General features: G+C 40.7%; 1 protein-coding gene across 2 annotated transcripts in view; it reads left to right on the forward strand.

Moving 5' to 3' along the window:
* The window catches only part of RGS6 (regulator of G protein signaling 6), a 505,053-nt gene that overhangs the window by 7,390 nt on the left and 472,271 nt on the right, over window positions 1–25,392 (forward strand). For both annotated transcript variants that reach the window (XM_084632586.1, XM_084632587.1), the window contains exon 2: window positions 17,614–17,718. In XM_084632586.1, the coding sequence (XP_084488712.1) occupies window positions 17,635–17,718 (84 nt within the window). In that variant the 5' untranslated portion in view covers window positions 17,614–17,634. The remainder of the gene's footprint in view (window positions 1–17,613; window positions 17,719–25,392) is intronic.

Here is a 25,392-nt window from a genome sequence, read left to right on the forward strand (position 1 = left end):
CGACTTTCACAATAAGCCAAAAATCAAGCTAATTCCATTTCCAAACAAGGCCAAAATAAGCCAATCCCTAAGAACCCCAACACTCTATGTGACTAGATCCCCACACCGTGAAGTCTGGGACTGTGGTGGGCCTGCTGTGCACCCCTGACTCTTTTCCCCCATTGCCCCTGCTTGCTCCCCCTTGCCGGGAGCCAAGGAAAAAAAAGAAAAAAAAAAGAAGCAACAAGCTACAAGCCCAACAAGCAATTCACAAGCCAATTAAGCCAAAAGCAAGCCCAATTTCTGCGGTTTTTTTTTTTAGCAAGTTTGGCATGTCTGGCATCAGTGCGGTTATTCATTTCATCCCCGAAAGGAAGAGTTTGGCCAGTGAATTGGCTTAGTTGCAAAGTAACTGGATGCAGCTTTATAGCTCCCCGGTGAATCTCCTCTATTAAGACTGATAGCACTTTACAAATACTACCATAGTTTGAGATCACAAGTTCAGATGAAGTTTAGGGTGGGATTGCTTTTATCCTTTTGCATTTCTGAATTCCTATAGTTCTGACATTTATAGTTGTTAAACAGTCAATGTGTCTTCACTATTATATTCTCCACAGCTATTCCTGATAACAAGATCTTGGTGTACTGTATAGCCTTCCCATACTGGCAGTTTTTGATGGAAGGTAAACACTTATGGACAAATTGGGCCCTTTAATACCAGTTTTAAAAATAGGCTGAATAACAGGAAAAAAAATCTGATTGCAGCTCAGCTGACCAATCTGTGTGTTTGTGTTCAATACCTATCCTTTTCCCCATATCTCCCCACTCTGTTCTCCTTTTTTTGTGCTGGTTGGTTTGTTTACTGCCCTCACTTGTTAAGTCATGTCAAATTTAAACTTAAAGTTTTTGGGATGGGAATTGTTTCCACTTGAGTCTCTTGATATTTCTAGCACATTTTAGTTGTTCCAAAATAATAAATATGATATATACTTCTTTTTTTGTTAAAGGAGACTACGAACTAATGATTAAAGGAGGAGATCTGTTCTATCTGGTGTGAGACCTTGGGGAATTCACTTCATTTCAGTTTCCACACATGTAAAATGGGTTTAACACTCAACTCTGGAAAGTGTTTTGAGAGCATCTGAAAATATCTACAAATAACTGCAAGTTGTTATGTTTCATTTGTTATTGTATATCATGCTAGTAGAAACAGAATCGATTATGCACATTAACTATATATTCAAAATGAGTTGCAGATTTCTGATGGAAGAAAAACGATCTGTCATCTTTAAGCAGTGGCAATCAAGGAGTATTCTGGTCTGCTTCTAGATGAGGGAGACAGGGGACCCATGAATAACAGTTGTAACACTTAACACTTTTAATCTTCAAACCACATCATCACTAACATTCCTTACACCACCTATGTGAGGTGGGTCAATACTATTACTGCTGCTATTACAGATGGGTAAACTAGAGACAAAATGACTTGTTGAAGACCACAGAAAATCCTTCTCAGATGCAGTCGTAGGTCCCTGGGAGTTTCTGGTTGTCAGCCTTCTGCTTAGACCACTAGACCATGCCTTTTTTATCATTGAAGGATGGGTTGTCTAAAAGGAGGTTGTTTTTTAAGAAAGGATATAATTGGAGGAGCCAAGTGTTTGGATGGGAAAGAGAACATACAGGAAACAACTGCCTCATATGGGATTTCATAGTGGTGCTGGGTATAACTCATGGGGCATGCAGAAAGAAATCTTGAGGCAGATTTCTCTTAGGAAGCTGATAAGCATGTGGCTACCGGAGGTGACAACACATTGCGGAAATATTTCTCGTGGAAACAGAGAACCTGAAGTCCCCATCCCATTGTGATACTAGTGTCATCAGTAGGGGGAAAACGGAGTGGGCCTACAGTGGTTTCTTTTCCCACTTGTTCACCCCAACATAGCTGGAAAGAGAGAGAGAGAGAGAGACCACCTCCACACACAGATTGGTGCTACAACCATAGTCTGGTGGTACATCAGACATCTGAACCAGACAGGGACCGAATGGCTAGGTAGCAGTTCTGCGGAAAAGGACCTAGGGGTGACAGTGGACGAGAAGCTGGATATGAGTCAGCAGTGTGCCCTTGTTGCCAAGAAGGCCAATGGCATTTTGGGATGTATAAGTAGGGGCATAGCGAGCAGATCGAGGGACGTGATCGTTCCCCTCTATTTGACATTGGTGAGGCCTCATCTGGAGTACTGTGTCCAGTTTTGGGCCCCACACTACAAGAAGGTTGTGGATAAATTGGAGAGAGTCCAGCGAAGGGCAACAAAAATGATTAGGGGTCTGGAACACATGACTTATGAGGAGAGGCTGAGGGAGCTGGGATTGTTTAGCCTGCAGAAGAGAAGAATGAGGGGGGATTTGATAGCTGCTTTCAACTACCTGAAAGGGGGTTCCAAAGAGGATGGCTCTAGACTGTTCTCAATGGTAGCAGATGACAGAACGAGGAGTAATGGTCTCAAGTTGCAGTGGGGGAGGTTTAGATTGGATATTAGGAAAAACTTTTTCACTAAGAGGGTGGTGAAACACTGGAATGCGTTACCTAGGGAGGTGGTAGAATCTCCTTCCTTAGAGGTTTTTAAGGTCAGGCTTGACAAAGCCCTGGCTGGGATGATTTAACTGGGAATTGGTCAGGCTTGACAAAGCCCTGGCTGGGATGATTTACTTGGGGATTGGTCCTGCTTTGAGCAGGGGGTTGGACTAGATGACCTTCTGGGGTCCCTTCCAACCCTGAGATTCTATGATCTTGTTTCTTTAGAGAAGGATCCAATCAAGTGTAGGAAATTCAAATTTCAGGCTGGCTCCTGATCCCTAAATAATCTCTGATGTGTGCATACCAGAAAGGGTCCGTTCTCTCAGAATGATCTTTTAATCCCACTGATACATGTTTCCTGGAGGGCCATTTTGGGGTGTTATGTTTTTGATTGACTTAGCTTTAATCTGTCCTTGGTGCTTCCCTCTCAGTTCCCCACACTGCTCTTCTGTCTTCTTTAGTTATTTCCCTCTCTCATTCTTCTTATCGCAGCTGCTCTTGCTACCCCTGTCCTTTCTGCAATGCCCCAGGTCATCTATCTATAGCTTCAGCAATGCCACATCTCTCCCCAACTTCCATCTGCCTGGTTCTCCTTTATTTACTCTTGGTATGACCTTGCCTTCCCCCTCTAGTGGAACTATTGAAACAGTGATGTGCTGCTGGTACTTCCATCTTCGCTTGTGATGAAACCCCCTGTCCCAGGGTTGGATGTGTTCAAAGGGTAGGCACAAGGGATTTGGGAGTCTGTTAATTTGTTTCAGATATAAACAAAAACACTTTCTTCATAACCCAGGGAGGAGGCACTTGACAAACAAGTTAATAGTAAGTGCTCTTGCTGGAAATGTTTATACTTTGTTCCTGAAAAAGTATGTGTGTTGACCGTCTACCAGAGTGTTCAGTTTATATATCCTGAAATGACTGGGGGGGTCAGTGATGATCAGCTATAGTGTTTTGAAAATAATTTCTTTGTAGTGCATCTATGGCCATAAGAATTGCTCTTCTGTTTTTATGAGTGCTGGGGATAATACCTCTCTGTCACGGAAGATTTCAGTATCTGGACTGGGGGTAAACTCCATCAGAGGGAAATCACTCCCAGCCTCCCTTCAGTTTAATGGGGAAATGTTAACGAGAGGCTCTGCAAGGACTCCCCAGCACATACCTGCTTCAGTGTGGCTCTCTCCATCTGCTCCATCAGCCCTCCTTTCGCCAGCACACATGTCCTGCTGTAGCAGTTGTTTCAAGAGGGAGCAAGCATAGCCGGAAGCTGTTGGCAGAATCTTGTAATTCCCGAGTGTGTGCCTTCACCTCTGTGAGTTTGGTCCATTTTTATAATTTTATTGGAAAGCACTTTAGTTAACCACAAAGCCCCCACCTTGCATACATGAGAGGTACCATGGGCCAATGGATAGAGCACTGAACTGGGACTCCAGAGGCCAGAGCCTGGTTCTTCTATTGGTCTGCAGTGTGACTCTGGAAGAAGTCACGTTGCCCATTTGTGCCTCTGTTTTCCTGTTCAGACATTGCCTATCCTGTCTATTTAGACTATAAACAAGGGGTGCCAAACTCTGTTGGAGGAAAGGGCTGGATTTTATGTTTGGTTATGGTTGATGACTTGGGGGTATAAATTCAGGATGTCCTATTCCTTTCAGCCACAGGGGAAGACCCCACTAATATCCATGGGAGGTTTGCACAGAGATCAAGGAGAGATTCTTTATGTAGTAAATAATTTTTTACTTTTTTCCTTTTTTTCCCCTTTGGAGCAGCTCCCAAATCCCACCCTATGAGGGCTTTACTCCCACCCCCATACCCTGTTCCATCTGCTTAAAATAAGGAATGCAATAGATAATGTTGACAGTCAAGTGTCATCATTAGTCCTCTGAACTGGCGCACTGATCAGATTAATAGGGAGCAGAAGAGTTTGCAGTTCTTACTCATTGTTTCAGGCTGTCTGCTGAATGGAAGACATCGTGTTATCAGTTTACACTTGGTTCACGTTTGGAAAGTTATTATTGCAGGCATGAAGATTAGAAACTTATGTTTTAAATAAAACTAAAGCTGAGATTCTGCATAATCTTAAATCATGCTGGCCACAAAATTACATGATTTGGGCAGGATGCCTGATACACCTGCTGTAAACTCTTTGGGGAAGGGACTGTTCTACTGTGTGTTGTTTTACATTGCCTACCAGTATACAAATCTTGGTTGGCACCTGTAGGTGCTACTGTAATGTAAAGAACAGCTAACAAACAGAATATAAAGATACAGATTCCCTCCTGTCAAGTGGCATTCTAGAGAGATTTATGGCAGCAGATGTGAAACATCAATTTAGAGTTAATGGAAACTAATTGAATTCAAATTAATTAATTATTTTTTTCTTGTCCTTTCCCTCCTGTCACTTTAACTAGTTACCTAATAAATTGGGTCTAAATATTCCACCAGACCAGGTAGACACTTTCTGGTAGATAATTATCAGTTCAGCAACTCAAATGGCTGTAGAGGTTTTCAAGCACATGAACAGTCGAGAGTTTTAGATATGCATGTTAGTGAGTGCAGGGAAATTGGGTATGTTTTAATGACACCAAACTGCTTTTTATACTAGATTTGCACAACTTTGGTCACTACAAGCTCCCAGTCTCGCACATTTGGACAGGATCATGACATCTCAGACAGAGGCAGTTTTTTAAATGTAAAAATTATACAAACCCAGTTATTGCTATTAATTAGCATATGACATTTTATTGCAGTCAGGAGATGCTGATGGATTTTTGTGTGGGTATTCAATTAATATGTTCCATTTTATAGGCTGAAATTTGTGCTCTTTACCCAGGCAAAACTTACCATTGAAATCAAACATACTAGAAGTGTCCAGTTCATCACTTCCATTATGTTGGTTGACTTCAGAGGAAGTTTTATGGAAGTGCTGAACCGAACCCCAAATCTGCAGCTGTTTTGCTTGGAAAATACTACATGCATTTAAGGAGAATATTTAGGTACCTTTGTGGAATATCTTCTCCTAATTCTCCTTTTTTCTCTCTCCACCCCTCCCTACAAAACATGTGGTTTACTGTGACTCAGATGAGGTAGTATATTGCTCTCTTTCTAAATACTTAGGTTGAAGATTGGCTTGTGGGACTAGGAGATGGCTCTGATGTTACAGCTGTCTTATTTTTGATTGACTAGGTACTTTAGAAAGCATATTGAAGGGTCCTGTTAATATTCAGGCTGATTGATTTAGCATTTTATTATACAGATTTCTATTAACAATATCCATGCATTAGGATTTTGGTATTGTTGGCTGTCATCACCTGTTGTCTCACTTCAAAATCCAGCATCAGGGAAGATTAACGGCTGGGCTGTAGATACACTAGTGTTTGCATCTCAAGGCTACTGTACATATTGGTTATCACAGTTTAAGTGACTTTGGAGATCTTGATGTAACATAAAGGAACCATTTGTTCTTTACAGTTGATGATCCTCCTGTTCTTCCCAGGAGGTTCCAGGAACCCAGTCAGGTAAGAGAGAGATAAATAACCTCTTACACCAACCAAGAACATTTTGTCAAGTGCTGCCTGTCCGCTCTAGTGAGATTATTTTTCAGGCAAGAGTGGAGCTGGGTGTAAGCAAAAAAGAAGGAAATATGTAATAGAAAAATATCAATAGTAGGCACAAAACCTTATCCTACAAGAAGCTATTAGCACATTTATTAAAGTTTTAATTCTCCACTAAACATTGTTTTTAAAAAAATCTTGTAAATGATCTTCATACCAAGAACAAAATGTTGAATATTGTCGGCTCACAGTGTGTGTGGGGAAAACCAGAGTGAAACTCATTTAGGTAACAGGTCAGATAAAAAACTCTAGAGGATGCGAAGCAGTACAGTATGTCAAATGTAAAATATGCTTCTAGATTTTTTCTTTTGGTTGCTTTGTGGCTAATGTCAGAAAAGTGGTTTGTGTGAGTTAGTGGCCTCAATCCAGTCGAGTGAACATATGTCTATAATTCAAAATCCAACATCAAAATGGGCACCCTGCTAGGCAATCTCAGCAGAGTCCCTATGGGTTGGCTAACCTAAGCAGAACAAAATGCTCTATTACTAGTGGTGGTCCCTCCAGACCAAGAGCCTACAGGTCATAATTAAAATTGTAATTTTGCCCCCTTCACAGAATTAGTTTAACAATCCTGCACTGATATGCTGTTGAGAGCAGTTATTAAAATGCTGTTCTACTCAGAAAAGTAACTCTAAAATGGCATCAAGAGGCTCGAAGATTGAAATGGATTCCTTGAAAAGACAAATATACTCTGTTTCCCTGAGTGTATTTTTTTCCCCTCACTGCCTGCCTTGTACTTCAACCTAGGATCTGAAAGTCAAACTTGGATTTTTCTGCACTGCCATCACCACTACCACTAAAGATTCTGCAATCTGAATTCTGTTAATAATTGTGTTAATGATGCATAAGCCAGAAGAGAATTCAATTCCTTGACCTGTAGCTATATTAGGACTGGGAGGAGAAAAACATAGTAAAACATTTTTAGTCACTGAAGTATCATTGTTCTGTGTTTGTACAACACCTAGCATAGTGGGGTCCTGGTCCATGACTAGGGCTCCTAGGTGCTACAGAAATACAAATAATAATAATAATTAATAATTAATGAAGAAGATGCATATTTTATTTTGATTTAGAATAAATAAAAGGATGAATACACAGACTCTGAGAATCCTTCCAATTATTCATTACACAAACAAAGCACAATACAACCAACTCCTCCCTTCTACCAAGCAGCAACACATAATCAAATACCAATATGTGTGTTTGTGCCTCAATCCACTTACATCTCTTCAAAGTCCAGGTGAAACAAATGATCCCTGAATTCATCTAGAGTACAGATTTATTGCTTAAGAAGACTCTATTTTCAACAGTCACTTATCTGATATTAGACACAAAGAAGTCAAAAGCAAAAGTGATAAAAATCTAGAAGCATGTTTTACATTTGATATACTGTACTGCTTCACATCCTCTAGAGGTTTTTTTTTTTTTTTTTGTCTGACCAGTTAGCTAAATGGGTTTCATTCTGTTATCTCCCTCACAGTGTGAACCAATACTATGGTCTTAAGGTAGCTACAATTTTCAGTCATTACCTACATTGGCTGGCTATGAACCAATGAACTAGAGGTTACAGTCTCATAGTCCATTACCCATCCCCTGGGCCAGCTTGTCCCTAATTTTACCATATCTTGAATTTCTTGTAGATAATTTTTCTCCATACACTCCCTGGTTTTCATTGAAAAAATAAATACCATTTTTATTTTCTGTCAAAACATTGTTACCTTTCCTATTGCTTCTCCGACTCTCTATATAAACAAGTAACAACATGTAATCTTTACACACAGACTGTTTGTAAAAGCACATAAAATGCAAGTGTATTTGCCTGTTTGCCAGCATATTCTTTCATAGCAGTTATGCCTTACTAAACTGAAGAATTCTTGGGTTTAGTTCTAGAGTTACATAAAGCAAACAACTAAAGTCAATTGCACGTTTATGTATCTCTCACAAAGGATACAGTTCATTTTTAATAAAGTAAGCATATTATCAGATCTAAGCTGACTGTTAAATTTGACACAGTTAAAGATGATTACTTCTATTAACAGTATTTACAAGGTACAATCATACAGCATAGGAAGCATGAAGGAAAAAGGAGGAATATACAGTAACTGCATTATTAAATATTTCTCAGAAGACTTTATTTTTATTCACTCTCTCCTTTTTTGGACCATTCATTGAAACCCGAGACTGAAACACTGACTAATTATTTTTACATCTACATAGGTTAAATTTATAGAGTTCACCTACCTATATATAAATCTGTAGTCCAGATGCTTATCTTTCTTGGTGGTGTGCTCCAAAACCAAGTAAAACAGAGAAACACTCTGATTAAAGAAAAATGTTTTTCTTCTCATTTCAAAGTGACTTTTGACCTTCCTGAGATAACACCACAGTCTCTGCAGAGTTGTCTGATTATTAATGGAAGGGATAACCTGTAATTTCTTAAAAATACATGCAAATATGATAGGCTTGGGTTACATAGGTGATGGATGAACTGAACCTTTCTTATCATGTAAAGAATAGATTTCTGTTAGCTTAAACTGTGTTTGTAGTATTAAAGTAGGAAAATATTAATCGTGCTGAAACAAAAAATTGAAGAAAATGGTGTGACTTACAAAATTTTATCCTCTTGTTGCTTTTTTTCAGTGTTACTTACCTTAAAATAATATTCAAAACCTTTTAAACCAAATATAACATGATTTGTAAGGCCACATGTGCTTTGCTTGGTTGCAACTATGGTATATTAAGATAGCTACTATTAAGAGGATATTTCACTTAGCAAAAAATTCTCTTTCTCCTCCATCTGGGTACCATATACCTCTGGAGCCCTGGGGATTCTCCACTTTTCTGTTGTGATGGCCGGCCTTTCAGCCAAAGAAGGCTGGACTGGCACTTCCTTTAGTGTATCAATACTGCTACTGTGTCAGCTGGAATGATCACCGCAGAGTGGCATGAGGCACTTCACCTGCGTGCCTTAAATATAATGCAAGTGTAGCACTCCCAGCCTCTTCTGGTGAAGGGAGTGAGAAATGAGACCTGGGAATTGAATTGAGCCTGGTCACTAACATGCAAGTAAGGCAGAGCTCCAATCAACAGCTGGTGATCTTTTTAGCTTTCATTTAACTTGTACAGTTTATGCATGTGTAAACAGCACAAATGGAACAGGCCTTAATAGGAACCTAGCACTGCCATGCTTCTCATCTTGAACAGCAGCTCTGAGTACATTTTCTCTCTTTCCCTTTATGTTCTCTTTTTCCTCCTTTTTGCGTCAATGGAAAAAGAAAATCAAAAACAGTTTTCAACTAAGTGCATCAAATGAAGCAGAGTAAAGAAAGCATTACTTTGCAGATCTACTAGGAGCTGTTCAGCCGTGCTTTGGCTGACTTCACTTTGCCACTACCATGACCCCCCCAAAACTCAGTATTCTATTACAGTAAATTACATGAGACTTCTTTTTTAACTTCCTTTTTTTTCTTGTTGAACTGTACTAGACAAAACATAGCAGAAAACAATCCTGAATTGGCATAATGGAAGACAAGGTGAACTCTCATTCCTCTGATGATGTTGTGTGCATTTTGGGAACATGCCCTCAGGAAAACCTCTCACCAGTATATCAGTCTCTCTCTCTTTTTTAAAAAGAGTAGAAGGATACTAAAGACCTGTCTGAAAAATCTGAAAATATGGCCATTTAAGGGTAAGGATGAAAATTGTGAGGTCTGGATAATATGAAGCACAACTGAATAACACTGCAGGCCGTTTGACTAGATATCAGAAGTATCATCAGTAAAATGTGCACTGTCAGTTTAAAATTAATATATTTTTTAAAAAGCAAAAATTAAAAAAACAAAGGTCTTGATTTGTGATATATCAAGGGAGCGCACCTTTTACTCTAATGTCTTGAAGATGGAGCTGGGGAGTCAGGAGACACAAGGACCATTCTCAACTCTGCTTTGACTTTGAGTGGTCTTTGGAAAGTCACTTAACCTCTCTGCCTAAATTTCCCAATCCATAAAATTGGGATAATAATACCCAAATGCTTTGTGGTTTAAAGTACTTAGAAATCTATGGATGAGAAGTGCTATAAAAGTGTAAAGTATATTAGCATCTTATTCAAAGTGAAATAATTTTAAAACTGATTACTTTTTACCATCTATTCTTTTTTAAATATTTTTTGCATTTAATCATTTTGGATAGAGAAATTAGTTTCATTTTCAGATTCTCATGCACTTGAACAATATTGCAGCGTTGGGTTTCCAACAATGTATAGAGATAGCAAATGCTATATGGAATGAAAAACAATTGGTAGAAACATTTCTGTTTATCTTTGGTTTTCTTTTTTTTAAAAAAAGCATTAAAATATCTAACTCTTGTGCATGAATTGACCTAAGTGTCCCTACAACTGAGTATTTCCATATTTTTAGGTTTAAGCTAGAATCTTAAAGTTGGACTGCAAAATGTGTGTGCTTGTGCACATGGTGTGAGAATGAGGGTTGTTGGTGAAGGAAGAAATATATTTTGAACCCACATCAGCAATAACAAAAGATGATAGTCTTCCTTGGTGCCTTCCCATGAAGGAATCTCTCAACTGATATAGCTAGTCACTCCCGGCTCCTTTGAAGTGTGTGGTGTTCTAAGTTGGGCTCAGGGCTTCTCATGGATAGGAGGGAGCAGGGCTGGTGGGTGGTGGGTCAAGATGATCCTGGCCAGTGGAGTAGCTTCTTGGGAGCTGTTATTTGACAATGTAATTTAGAGCAGCCCCCAAATTGCTCTAATTTATGTTGGGGTGGTATGGTCCTTGGCAGCCTCCAGGAATAGGGGGGAAGAGGTGTGGAAAGGTGGTGAAAACCACTTCTTTCTTCCCTCAGATGCAGTGACTGCTGTTCTGGATCAACTAAAAATGTGGAATCCCAAAACTTGGAAGAAGAGGCAATGGTAGGCAAATTATATTGGTAGCTGTTTGTGGGAGTTTGAAGATAGTACACCTTAGATTTGCCAGTGTAGAAGAAATCTGATTGGAGGCCCTTGCTACAGGAGAATGTAAGAGTTAGGCTTCAGGGAGGGCGGGGTCCAGGTGTGTAGGCCTTTGTCATGGGAGTACTAGAGGCTTAAGCAGTTTGGAGAAGGTCAGGAATTCTTGTCACAGGGGAGATGTGAGAGGATGTTGCAGTTGGTGGGAGGCAGTTGTAATGTAAGCATGGAGAAGGCTATTTTCACAAATCCACAAGAAGTCTATAAGTGCTGGACATTGGATCTTGAAATGTGTATATCATAGACTCCTTTCCCAGATGCCTTCATAATGCATGTTCACCTTTAAATCTTGTTATACTCTTTGCCTCAATGTCTTATTGCTCTGATTTACACAGGTTAAGTATCTGTTTGGCTAACAAAATAACTTCCACAGTTTTAAATTTGTTGCCTTTTTAATTTAATTGCATATGTCCTTATTTCATTACACAAAGGAATAAACTGGAGTGCCTGGCTGACCATCCCTAGTGTATTCATTCTTTGATTTTTTACTATCATGTCACTTCTTATTTACCTCCTCTCTAAACTAAATAGTCCTAACTTTTTAAATCTCTCATGTGGAACTGAAGGTAGGCTGACCCCCTGATTGGTGGTCTTGGTGGATATCTTTTAAATATATCATGTTTTTAGCATATTCAGCAGGGCTGGCTGAAAAATGTTGTACAAAATATTGTCTTGTTGAAAATTGGGGTTTCATTGACATTTGTGTCAAATCAGTCTTTTTGTGCAGAAAATTCCCATGGGGAAAATCAAACTGAACCATTTCATTTTGGTTTCTTGACCCAAAACAAAATGCTGCATGTTGGGGCAACACGCAATCTCTGCATCTGCCTGAGTTGCTGTGGTGCCTCATAGGAGTTGTAGTTTGGAGTTCCCCATGCCTTCATTAGGCACTGTGGCAATTCAACCACAAGGAGAGACCAACATGTATCATGGGGGAAGTAGTCCAGTCAGGAGCTGGGCCCTTAGGGGTATGTTGTTATGGGGATAAAAAACCTGCAGATAGCATGGGTCAACTGACTTGGCTCTGGGGCTGAAAAATTGCTGTGTAGATGTTCTGACTTGGGCTGTGAGGGTGAAGGGTCCCAGAGATCAGGTTCCAGACTGAGCCCAAATATCTGCATAGCAATTCTGAGCCCTGTGACCCCAAGTCAGCAGACTAGGGCCAGCTGTGGGTTTTTTATCCCTGTGTAGACATACCCAAGGGGAGAATGAAGGACTTGGAACTACAACTCCCATAGGACACCATGACAGCTCAGATGGACGCAGAGATTAATATGGACTCAAAACCAAAATAATTTTTTTTGAGAATCTCTAAATGTTTCTGTCATGGTTTCAGGGTAATTGCACCTCTGACTCATCTATGGTCTGCTTAAGGGATGCTGCCCTTCGATCTCAGGCTTCTAGCAACCACCTCTCTATGGACTGTGACCTGCGTCCCTCTCCCTCCAAACCATGGGGCATTTAGGCTTGCAGTCCCCCTGCACTTCACTGTGATTATCTGAGAAGGTCTGACCTTAGCTCAGATCTTGCAGTTTTGCTGTCTCCCAGGGGTTAAAATAGTTGTTTACCAGAGATCTGATAGCCTTCATAAAGCGAAGTACATTTATTTGACAAAAGCCTTATAGAGAAACTGCATCATAAAACAATAAACAATCTGTAAGCTTACATAATTTTACCAGGTGTCACCCATCTTCAACATGGAGATTTTCACGGGTTCCAGTCCTTCAAACCCTTCAACAGGGTTTGTCCCCTTGGTTAAAATTTATGTCAGTTTGTTGGATCAAAATGAAGGTCTTCTGGCAGTTCAGATTCACACGTTTATATAGTTTGAGGCCGTTGTTGCCCAGGCCTCTTGAAACAATCAATGCCTTTTTCTCCTGGGCATAAATCTTCAAAGATAGCATATCTGCATAACTGGCATTGGGATTTTTATTAATTTCTCCCTAGTGATTCCAGATTCCACAGAAAATCCACCCAGTGAGCCCGGAACACACAAATAAATATAGTGTGTATTGATACACAGGTCTCTGAATATTCCACAGGCCGGATTATCTGCCCTATCTCAATATCATAGTCTTATAAATTTTCATGCTTCCAAGGTCTGGTTCACAAAGAAGAGGCGGATGAGAGAGACAAGATGGGTGAGGTAATATCTTTTATTGGACCAACTTCTTTTGGTGGAAGGGACAAGCTTTCAAGATTCACAAAGCTATTCTTCAGGTCTGGGGAAGGTAACCAGAGTGTCCAAGCTAAATACAAAGTGGGATAGATTGTTAAACGTAAGGGTTTCACCCATGTTGTAGGAGACCACTGAAAATGAACACTCCTGCAGTTGTAGGACAAAGGAGAGTGTAGTGGGCAACAGTGTTTTACAAATGGTTCCAGTGAGTCACAAAACTAGTGTTTCTGTTAAGTCCATGGTTTATAGTTTCCAGCAGAGTTCTGAATTTAAGTTCCCAGGCTTATCTTTTGAAGGTGTCATGCAGGTTTCTTTTGAGGACAAGGACAGAGAGGTCAGATATTGAATTATTGCTTTGTGAAGTATTTGCCCATGGGTGACGAGGTGTTTTTGTCTTTTATCGTTTTTCTGTGTGAATTCATTCGAGAGCATAGTGCTTGTCTGGTTTCACCCACCTAGTTGTTGCGGGGGCATTGGATGCACTGATGAGGTACGCTACATGTGATAGGCATGTGTAGGACCCATCGCTTTTGAAAGGTGTGCTATGTGGGAGTATTTGTAATTTTAGCAGTGAAGACATGTCTGCAGGCTTTGCATCTGTTGTTAGGACAGGATTTGGTACCGCTTTGAGTTGTGGCCTAGTCTTTTGGGGAGCTTGCTTCTGATGATGAGCTTTATGAGGTTGCAGGATTGTTTGAAGGCCAGAAGAGGGGGGTCCAGGAAAGATTTATTTCAGGATGTGTTCCCCATTGAGTATATGTTATAACTGTTTGATAATACCCTGTATGGGTTCCAGTGTGGGGTTGTAGGTGATAACCAGAGGTGTGTAATCAGTGGTTGTTTTTCCCCCCTGTTTTGAAGCAAGTTCTCTCTGGGTGTTTGGATGGCTTTCTATGATGTGCAATCTCCTTCTCTGGTGGAGTGTCCTCATTTGATAAAGAGGTTTTAAGTGTATCCCAGACTTTCTCTTCGGAGCATATTCTAGACTATCGGAATGCTGAGATAACATTTATAAAATTGATGCAACCGTCTCAAATATATGCCCGTGTCTGTCATATCTGTCAATTTCCTTTAGATTAAAAATGTTACAATGAAATGTGTCAACATTTCCAGACTGAACTTCTCATTCTGTGGAAAGTTAAAATATTTTGCCCCCCTTCCCTCCCCCCCCTTTTTTTTTTTTTTGAATGAAAACGTGTTGAAGCACTGGAATTTCTGGGGAATGGAAATTCTGTTTTTCAGTCAGCTCTAATATTAAAGTCCAGAACAGATAGGTGTGAGCCATTGTGCTTATTATTGCAGATCATGACACACTCCCACAAGTGCCTAATCCATCTAAGGCAGTGATGTTAAATCTGTAGCCCTTGAGGAAAACTTTAAGTAAAAAGTTTTGTATATAATTATGAAGTTAAATTTCCTCTCTGAATTACACTCTGCAATTTTTAAACTGATTTGTTAGAATCAAGCCTGTCACTATGGAGAGGAGGCACCACCTCTCCAGTTGCCTCCTACTGCTTCCTCTGCAGCCTCAGAAGCAGCTTGGGTATGAGCTGGGAGCACTCTGAGTAGTTGCTGTCTTTTTCTGGCTGTTCAGCAGTTTCCTGCTGGCTGCATCACAGGGGGGAGAAGAGAGTAAAGCTGCTTGCTCCATTACCTACTTACCTGTTGGGCTATGGGAGCTGCAGGGAAGAAAGGAGACTCTCCTTTGCAGTGATGCATTCAGGAATCTTGACAATGGGTAGGCTGCTGATGTGCTGAAACCACATACTATTATGCTGACTGATATTGTCTCACTGTTTCCTTGTGCTCCCTGGCCTCCTGTATCCATCTGTTGTCACTTGTCTTATACTTAGATTCTAAGCTCTTTGGGGCAGGGACTTGTCTGTTTCTACCTCTGAGCACAATGAGTTCATGGTGCGTGACTAAGGCTTCTAGGTGCCACAATAATACAAATAGATTGATGGCCTCTTACTGAGCCTAAGGGAATGTGTAGGAAAGGATGGCTCCCCTCCCCTCCACAGCCACACAGGGCAGTCCAGGAAAGGGGAAAAGGAGGAGAAATTTAAAACCAACAACCAGTTATGACTTCTCTAACCTGGGCTAAAGCCCAGAACCAGGAATTGTAGGGACTGCTGTAACTTGTATCATCTGGAAACAATCCCCTATGGAGCACCCACCCCCAGCTGTGCACTTCCTCAAAGTGCACTTCCTCTTCCTGCCCTGCCCGCTCCACACCCACTACATCAGAGGCTGCAGTAGAGCTGGTGTCGGAACTGCCTCTGCCAACTCTACAACTTCTGCCCCACGCTAATGAACTCCCCAACAGGAGACTTGCAGGTGGCTTTCACTTCTTTGTGCTGCCTCAGAATCTGCCCTAAAATACTGACTGTGCCCCCCTGATCTTTTTAAATAAAATGTTCGGCTGCTCAAAGGTGTGTATCTATATAGAGAGAGCACCAGTCACTGAATTGTCTAGGTAATATCTCGTATTTTGTGTGTTTAGGAACTGTAGATGCTGACGTTTACAGCTAGCTCACACTAGACTGATGCCTGGATATGTTAAAACTAATTCAAAACCCCCTTGCCTTGATCAAAGCCATTGTGGAGGAGGTAATACTGAAACCATTAAGGTAACTAAGACAGCTGGTGAGACAACCTCCACCAGCAATGTCATTTCTCTGGAAATAGCACCAATGGATTTAAAATTTCAATTGTCATTACTTATCTGTAAGAGGATGGTCTGTCCCTTTAACGGCTGGGGGTCCTGGGGCCAGCCAGCACTGTTCAGTTGTCAGACCCAGCAATTATAAAAGCCAGAAAGTGGCTCAGTTGGGGAAGGGAAGCTGGTCCCTTCAACAGGCCGGGCAGCAGAGTTGCTCAGGGGAAGAGCTTTTGGTGGTGTTTTGTGATTTTTTTTTTTAAATGTGACTTAGTCATGCATTGAGGGAAGGGCCTGAAAGAGACTTGTCTGTGGTGTTAGTTCTTCCTGGGCTGGGGACAGACAGGTTAGCAGGCCTATGCTATCAAATTAAAGAGAAGAAATCATAAGTGGAACAGGATGTCAGTGTACTAAATGACCTGTAGGAATGGAAACTTCAAGGTCTAAAAAATTCTCACTACATAATAACTTATAATGCACACTTAGGGCCTGATCCAATGGCTATTGAAGTCAATGGAAAGACTCTCATTGACTTTAGTGGTCAAAGGATCAGATCTTTATAGCATGGGTCTTCAGCCTGGATGTTGTGAATAGGCCTGGGGGTAATGACTGCCCTTACCTTCTCTATGGCTGAATGGGAGATACAACAAACAATAGTTTGGAGGCTTAACATGGGGTCACCCTATACAATGCTTTGAGAACCACTGATGTAGGATAAAAACATTAAGGCTGGGTTTTCAATGGGACTTGTGTTCCAAGGAACTTTCAATGGGACTTGTGTTCCAAGGACACTTAGTTGCTTTTGAAAATTTCAGCTTAAGTGCCTAATAAATCACATGTAGATTGGAGCTTTCAGTTTACAGATAAACCTATTTTCCTTTGGGTTGAGGTTGGCCTCCACTGGGCAGTAATGCCTCCTGTGGCTTTTGCAGTCTCTATAGTTCATAACTAACAGGTTCATAACTGGTACAGATGCTGTGACTCAAACTGTGACCTTGACACAGAGGAAGCTGGGTTGATGTTGATGTGCCATGCATCCATGACATTCAATCTATTGTTTCTACCAGTGAGAGTTCTCCCTTAAGAACAGTAGCAATTTGACTTGTTCCTGTGAAATTCATTCAAGTGTATTCTTTCTCTCCATTTTGAATTTGATTTGGGGTGTCTCAGGCACATACAGCATATAAGGAAAAGAAGTAAATTCCTAAGAAGATAGCAGCCCGTAGTGCTCTATTTTTTTGGGTTTATTGTAAGGGGAGGAAGTTTTGTGCAAAACACTTATCTCCCACTTTCTGAAAAGGGTCTTACAATGTCAGGCTGGAAATGGGGAAAGACAGCTATTTGACAAAGACAGTTGTTTGTGGCTAAGTATTTCTTGTTCTTTGAGTGTTTCATTAAAATGAAAATGTTTTTCTGTCTCACACATACAAGCTATCCTGCAAGTGAGTGTGACAAATCTCCGCAGGAATGAGATCAGAGCGCATTTCTCTGTCCCTTTCTCTCTCCTATATCTATCTTTGAATTTGGAATGTATCTTATCATACTTCTATGTGACTTGATGTTCCATTGTATTCTATTCTTGTCCTTGCAGTGTGAGTGACAACTGTTAAGCATGGCCCAAGGAGCCACTGATCAAAGTAATGTGGAAACTGCTGACCCAGAGGAGAGTTCTCCAAATATGATTGTTTACAGAAAGGTAATGAATTTGTGCTTGTTTTTAAAAACTTTCTGTGCCATCTGTAGAAGGATCCTATTGACCCTTTAAAAGTTAAATATATCTTTTATTCGGTTTGAGAGCATGTATTTTACATTTCATAAGGCAGCAAATACTTATAAGATTTGAGGGCTGATGTTTCTCTATGCTTGCAAGTACTACTTTTTTGTAGATGTAATATATAAACATTTGTTATATGAAATGACTAGACCAATGCTAATACAGTTTGCAATTCATATTTTTAATAGTGAAGCAATTATTTACCTATTCAATTTACTAAAAATTACATGCTTTATGACCCTTATCCAATATATAGTCTGTTCTTCCATACAGTGGGTTAATTACAAATTTTTAAACGACCTGATGGTACCTCTGAGGTAACTGATGTATGTATTTAAGAACCATGGTGCTTAAAACGGGAGGTGGAAATGACTTGAAATCCTGACTGGTAATTTATCTCAGTTGGCAGCATATGAAGCTTAACTTATAAAACTGTAGCATAAAACCCCAACAGTATTGTTTTTATTTTTTTTTAAACAGATGGATATAGTACCTTCATTCACTGTGATAAAATGTCTCATTTTGAAGTACTCTGGGGGTGGAGGAGTTAAAGCTGAAGGAAAAACAATCTTTTAAATTATAGCTATAAGAGCATTGATTTATTTTCAGATTTGTGTGTCCGTGGGCTACGGAATTGGGTCTCTCTATAAGGAACAGTAAAACACTGAAAATGTTTTCTATACAGTGTGGGAAACTGCTGACTAAAAATGAAATTTCTTGCGTAAATCAGGAAAAACTATGATCTACCATCTGTTTATCTGTGCCCTGAGAGAAATGCTGAATTTTATTAAGTTACGTCATTCAGCACAAATGACATTTGCATATATAGAACAGTCCTAATTTAAATTATTTTTACTCATTTCTTTGTTTAACAAAATGGTTATAAATAAGGGAAATATGCTTTTGTCATATTCCAAGATTTTGTTTTTCACTGCACGATTGTGATCTCAGATAATTTTTCATATGCTGGAAAATAATTTGGGTTGCATCCACAGCATCAAGCTTTGAACTTGCTGTTTTTGATAACCTTGGTTTGGATTTTGTTGTTGCATGTTAGATCTGGAATGTGAATGTTAACCTACTACAGTTCTCTGAGTAATTATGTGTTTTCGTTTTGGCTTTAAATGTGATATAAATTCATTTAAGCTGCTAATTGAAAAGTAGCTGTAGTTGTTTACCATCAGCTATAGCTACCCTGATTCCACGATCTGAAAGGTCCAACCACCACCATCAAGCTCATCAGGGACCTGTACTTTGAAGGAGGCCACCAAGTTTCTGGTTTCATCACCCAGAATTGAGGGCCTTGGTTCCATTTGAGACACTTTATCCAGTCCTGAAAATGTGATTTTACTTTACTATGTTCACCAGTTTTCTATTCCTCACATAGTTTTTGCACTTATAAATGTATTCAGTTTCTGTGGCTGCTGCTAGTTCACTATTATCACTGTAAAATAATTGTTGCGTGATCTGCAATATTAATGGGGAAAAATGCTCCTGCCATTTGATTAATTTCTCTACTCTGGGTACACCAGATGTCAGTACTATCACAATTTCATCCATACTCCATCCAAGTGCACTTGTACTTCTTGATTAGCATGTTCCATATATCATTCAGTAATACTGTTATTACACTAATGTATTGCTGTGATTTTTTTTTCTGGTGCTGGGTTTCGCTGAGGATGGTGCTTTTGTGTTTAGGGCTGGTAAGTGCTGTTTTTTCAACATAGCTCATCCAGTAGCTGTCTAACTTTCTGAGCCTTTGTAGTTGTCTGTTATTAGTGAATTTGTTATGTGTGCAAGTGTCACAAATATAAAGGGAAGGGTAACCACCTTTCTGTATACAGTGTCATAAAATCTCTCCTGGCCAGAGGCAAAATCATTTCACCTGTAAAGGTTTAAGAAGCTAAGGTAACCCCGCTGGCACCTGACCCAAAATGGCCAATGAGGGGACAAGATTCTTTCAGATCTGGAGGCAGGGGAACAAAGGGTTTGGTCTGTCTGTGTGATGCTTTTGCTGGGAACAGATCAGGAATGCAGCCTTACAACTCCTGTTAAGTTAGTAAGTAATCTAGCTAGAAATGTGTTAGGTTTCCTTTTGTTTAATGGCTGGTAAAATAAGCAGTGCTGGAGGGAATCTATATTCCTGTTTTTGTGTCTTTTGTAACTTAAGGTTTTGCCTAGAGGGATTCTCTATGTTTTGAATCTGATTACCCTGTAAGGTATTTACCATTCTGATTTTACAGAGGTGATTCTTTTACCTTTTCTTTAATTAAAATTCTTCTTTTAAGAACCTGATTGATTTTTCATTGTTCTTAAGATCCAAGAGTTTGGGTCTGTGTTCACCTGTACAAATTGGTGAGGATTCTTATCAAGACCTCCCCAGGAAAAGGGATGTAGGGCTTGGGGGGATATTTTGGGGGAAGATGTCTCCAAATGGGCTCTTTTCCTGTTCTTTGTTTAAATGCTTGGTGGTGGCAGCATACCACCACCAAGGACAAGGCAAAGTTTGTACCTTGGGGAAGTTTTTAACCTAAGCTGGTAAGAATAAGCTTAAGGGGTCTTTCATGTAGGTCCCCACATCTATACCCTAGAGTTCAAAGTGGGGAATCAGGGTTAGTTTGTACCTTTCCAAGGAAAGTGTTTTGTTCCTTATTCCTCAGCTGCAGAATAAGAGTATTAAAACCCAATTCTCTCTTTTCCTTATCCCTCCAAAGAAAGAAGCCAACACTTGAATGTCAAGAATGTAATGTGTAGGTTATTTATAGGCTGCTGGCATGTCTCCCCAGCCCAGAAAGGATTCATGCCATACCCAGTGTCTGTTCAGGTTTTTCTTCAGGACACCATTTACTGAATGCATGGACGATCTTCAGCAAATCCCCAAATAAAACAATTTAACATAAAGCCAACAGCTAACTTTCCCCTGACCCAGGGGCTCCTTGCTAGAGCCCTCCCTGTTCTAGCCATCTCTTCCCTATCCTCCTAGATGCCATCTGCCTGGGATTCCCCCTGGTCCAGGGCCTGCCACGCAAGCCAGCCTTCTTCCTTTAGCTTCCAGCTCCCCTTCAACTGAGCTCTTTCAGCCTTTACAGGAATCAGGTCTTATTAGGTAGTTACCTGACCCCCTTCCCAGCTGGGTCTGATAATCCCCTCTACCAGCCCAAACACCTGTTCTTAAAGGGGCTCTGCTTCAGAACAGGGCTGTCTGGCCCCAGATCCCTCGCCCCTTAAAGGGGCAAACCATCTTGTTATAGTCACCATTTAGTTTTATGTCTCTGTACACATAAACATGAGGATAAAACAAAATGAAGTTTCTTAGCTCTAATTAGTTTGTGCTGCTCTTTACAGTGGCTTGCAAGCCTCCTCTTTACTGTTCTGGTTGCTATTTGAATCAGGTTCTTTGAGAAATCCTTTTTATTTCTGTTTCCTTCAGAATTAACTTTCTGGTGCTGAGGCTGATAATAGTCACAAGGCATGTCATCACTGAATGTTGAAAGGGCACTCTCCAGCAGCTTCCTTCAAAACCAGCAGCCCAGCTCCCATCTTACAACACACTCTTGTCTGGCTGGCTGCAGGGCCTTGTTCACCTCATCAGAAAAGAAGTCTGTGTTCTGTAGTGATACCGCTCTGTCAGTCACAGAAGGTGGTTTCCAGTCAGCTAAAGCTCATGCTACCCTCCTATCTCTGTGTGTACCTCAAGATGTAGCCCAGAGAAGCCAACAGGTCTGTCAGATAGGGTGATGTGGGCTGGATTGTAATAAGTGCCTGCTGTAATTTGTCTTGTTTTGTGGAGCTTTGGGCAGGGGTGAAAATAAGATGAAAGACTTACCGGTACGGGGCCCCAGAGTTGGGCCCTTGGAAGGGGCGGGGCCTCGGGCGGAAGGGGCGGGGTTGGGAGGGTCAGCCTCCCGCAGCTTGCCCTTCCATGCTGCCTGGCCTGCACCAGCTGGGGCTCCAGCGGTGATTTAAAGGGCCGTGGCTCCAGCTGCTGCTGCAGTAGCGGTAGCCCCAGGCCCTTTTTAAGTGACTGGATTCTGGGGCAGCTGTCCCTTTTGCCCCCCCCCCCATCGGTGGCCCTGTGGGGTGAGGGGCAAAAGGAGCAGTGACGTTAAAGTGCTGCCACGGCAGTGCTTTAACATCAGCTGTGTACAGGTACTGGTGGCCACTTCTTACCGGTACACCATACCAGCCTGTACTGGCCCACTTTCACCTCTGGCTTTGGGACTAGTTGAGAATTTTACTGCACTCTGCCAGCCACATTTGATTCCTGCCACTCATGTACTGAACTGTGACTAAAAACTAGTAACAATACTTTTTGTGTGGCTCTGGCCATGTCTGGCAAAGACGTTGGATTTTGCTTTTGATGTGATTACAGCACATAGGAAAATTTTTAATTTTGTGTTTTTACAATTGTATTTAAAGCACATTCTTTTATCCTTTAGCCTACTTTTCATGGAAGCAGGAGTTGTCTAAACACAAGGGCTTTCACTGGAAGTGAGTGCCATGCTGCTGCTTATTTCTATTTGTGGATGGTGCTGAGGGTGGTTCAGGAAGAGGGAGAAATGCAAAAGAAGGCTGGAAGAGGAAAAACAATAGCAGAAAGTATTAATTCATTTTCAGGGCTGTCACTTTTCCTTGAAATCCAAGCTCTGGTGTATTTTTCTAAAAATCTAGCCCCTAAAAGTTCAAACTCTGTGGACCATATCAAGAGAGGAAGCATTCATTGATGCCATCTGGCATTAGTAAATAAACAAAACAAATCTGAGTGACTCATTACCAGAAATAAATTGGTGAATTTGGACAGAGTTCAGAGTAGCAGCAAAAAATGATCAGGGGGCTGGAGGGAAAGATATATGAGGAAAGAGTAAAAGGCTTGACTAAGGAGGGCCATAGCATTCTAAAATATTCAAAGAATGTAAGCACGAAGGAGGGATAGGAATTGATTCAGGTAGTAGTTGAGGAATATAACCAAGAGCAATAGGATGAAATAAAAAAAATGAAACTCTAGACTGAATATCAGAGTCTCTCAGTGAGATCTCTTAGGCTGCGGAATAGTCTCCCAGGGGAAGTTTGTAAGTCTCATTGATTGAGATATTCAAAGCTAGACTGAACAAAGCTCTAAAGAATACATCATAGGGAACAATCCTGCATGGGCGGGAGATGAATTGGATGATCTAATAGGACTTTTCTACCTCTGGAGCTCAGTTTTGCCAGATACACCTGGAATTTTTGGCAGCAGTGAACTGTTTAAATTGTGAATTTTTGTTGTTACTCATTTGGTCTTTTAAGTAAGCAATAAAATTCAATTTCAAAAGGCAGTTGCTGTTATGAGTAATTTTAGTGGGAATTTGCAGCTGGCACCTGACACATTTAAGAAGTTTTAGTGGTCTGCTAACCTCAATGTTTCTCTGTCTTGCCACTTTTTAAACATTTCCATTTCTTTAAAAAAAGGTTAGTTAAAATTTTTTTTAAAAATAACTTTTACATTCGCAGCCTGTGTTCCAGGTAAACTCTATGGAAACAGAACTGGCAAGCACTTTGAATGTAAGAAGGCAAGCAAATCTGGAATGGTGATGTGGAGAGGACTACTAGGAGAAGAACAGAGAGGGTATATTAACCGGGAAGACAGAGAGTGAGAGACCGGAATAACAGTGTTGCTGGTTCAAATTGGTAGAGGATAGAGGTCAGGTTAGATGGGGGAAGTAAAAAAAGTAGAGCAACAGGCAGTAACAAAACTTAACTGCACATGATAGGACAGGGCCAACAAAGAAAGTAACAGAAAGCCACTAGTCATCACCTATAGCCCCCAACTAAAACCTCTCAAGCGCATCATCAAGGATCTACAACCTATCCTGAAGGTGCAGAGCTGGGTAGGGTGCCTGCCTGCCCCACACCAGCCAGAGGCCTGGTAACCCTACAATATCGGGATGAATGGCATCCCGATTGTACATCGGTTGGGATGCGGGACAGAGAGTTAAATATTGCGACAGTCCTTATGCTTTGATTATTTAAAAGAGTTAACCATTGATTATTTTATATAGCTTTATAATGTTTCCTCTAAGGTAAACAGTCCCAATTGTTTCCATCCGATGAAGTGAGCTGTAGCTCACGAAAGCTCATGCTTAAATAAATTGGTTAGTCTCTAAGGTGCCACAAGTACTCCTTTTCTTTTTGCGAAGAAAGACTAACACGGCTGTTACTCTGAAACCTGTCATCTTTCTCCATGAGAGTCTTTTCCATGCCCCTAACATTCTCGTCACCCATCTCTGAATGCTCTCTATTTCTGCTATATCCTTCTTGAGATGTTTTAAGATGTATAAAGATGGGTCTTTTATACACAATAAAACTACAAAATTTCAATGTGTATAAAAGACCCTTTCTCCTTCATTCCCCTCCATTGTCCACTACTGATATGTACCCCAAGGTACTGTAGAACAATAACATCCCTCTCCTCTCTGCTCTAACCACACATGCTTCCCCTTAACATGCTAAAATTGTCCACTGTTGAACCACAATAAGAACTTGCAGAGTAGGATCATGTCCTGTGTACCTTATATACCAACTCAGTTAAAACTTTTGTCACTTATTGAAAAACAGAGAAGTTCCCAAACAAAATCCTTTGTAGAGTTAAGGTTAAAGGTGTTTCAGTAGACCCAAGCTAACCCCTAAAATCATTTTATACTTCCTTTTAAAAATTGTATACCTCTTATATAAACCCCCAATGTTAAAATCTGGTAAGTTACAGTCTAGTGATCCAACCACAGTAGGAGTAGTGCTGAACTGGTCTCAACTGGAAGTTATTCTTTGCATCTTGCATCTCCTTCCCTCCCTCCTTGTTCCACACTTGTCATTTCCTAAAATAAACCAGCAGAACACTTAGTAATTTCCTTTTCCTACTTCTCCTCCCTCATTTCTGCCTGGCTACTTTGAATGGATATCTGTGAAAAATGTTGTCATCTCCGTTTGCCCTGCTGAAGTGTGTCATCGGCTGCAGTGTGACAGACCTGCGTAGATCTTCCTGAGCTGAGCTAGCACAGCGGACCTTTTGCTTAATGGGTAGGGAAGCTATGTGATGAAGTGCATTGTCATGGTTTGAATTCTATAGCTGCAGGATATATATTAACGATCCTTAAGTTTGTATAATATGACAAAATGTTGGTCTGTGGAAGCTGTGATGTTGATTGTCAAAAGCTGTCCTGCAGCGGCTTAGAAACGTGAATACCAGCCTCAGGACAGACTGTTAGGAAGCAGGGCATACCCCCCCGCCCCCCCAGATGGCTGTAAGTTCTATACTTAGATTTCAACAGCCAGGTATCAAGTGTAAACTCCTTAGGCACTATAACAGCTTAACCATGGAGTCTCAGACAATCCCCTCAAATACCCTGGTCTATCTTGCCATGCAGGTGGGCCTGCCTTTGTGATAGATGGTTACTTACACCAAAAAATCACAATTATATTCAGGTTACTCCCAGTCCCAAAGGATGGTCCCTTACCATTACAATTGCACTTGAGATCTTACAGCAATGACAAAGCTTGTAGCCAATCCTATAATAAGCTATCCAAAGATCTATTAACTAGGAAAAAGAAACAAGAGAGTTA

The sequence above is a fragment of the Lepidochelys olivacea genome (assembly GCF_965140295.1).
Source record: "Lepidochelys olivacea isolate rLepOli2 genome assembly, chromosome: 6".
NCBI classification, from domain to species: Eukaryota; Metazoa; Chordata; order Testudines; family Cheloniidae; genus Lepidochelys; species Lepidochelys olivacea.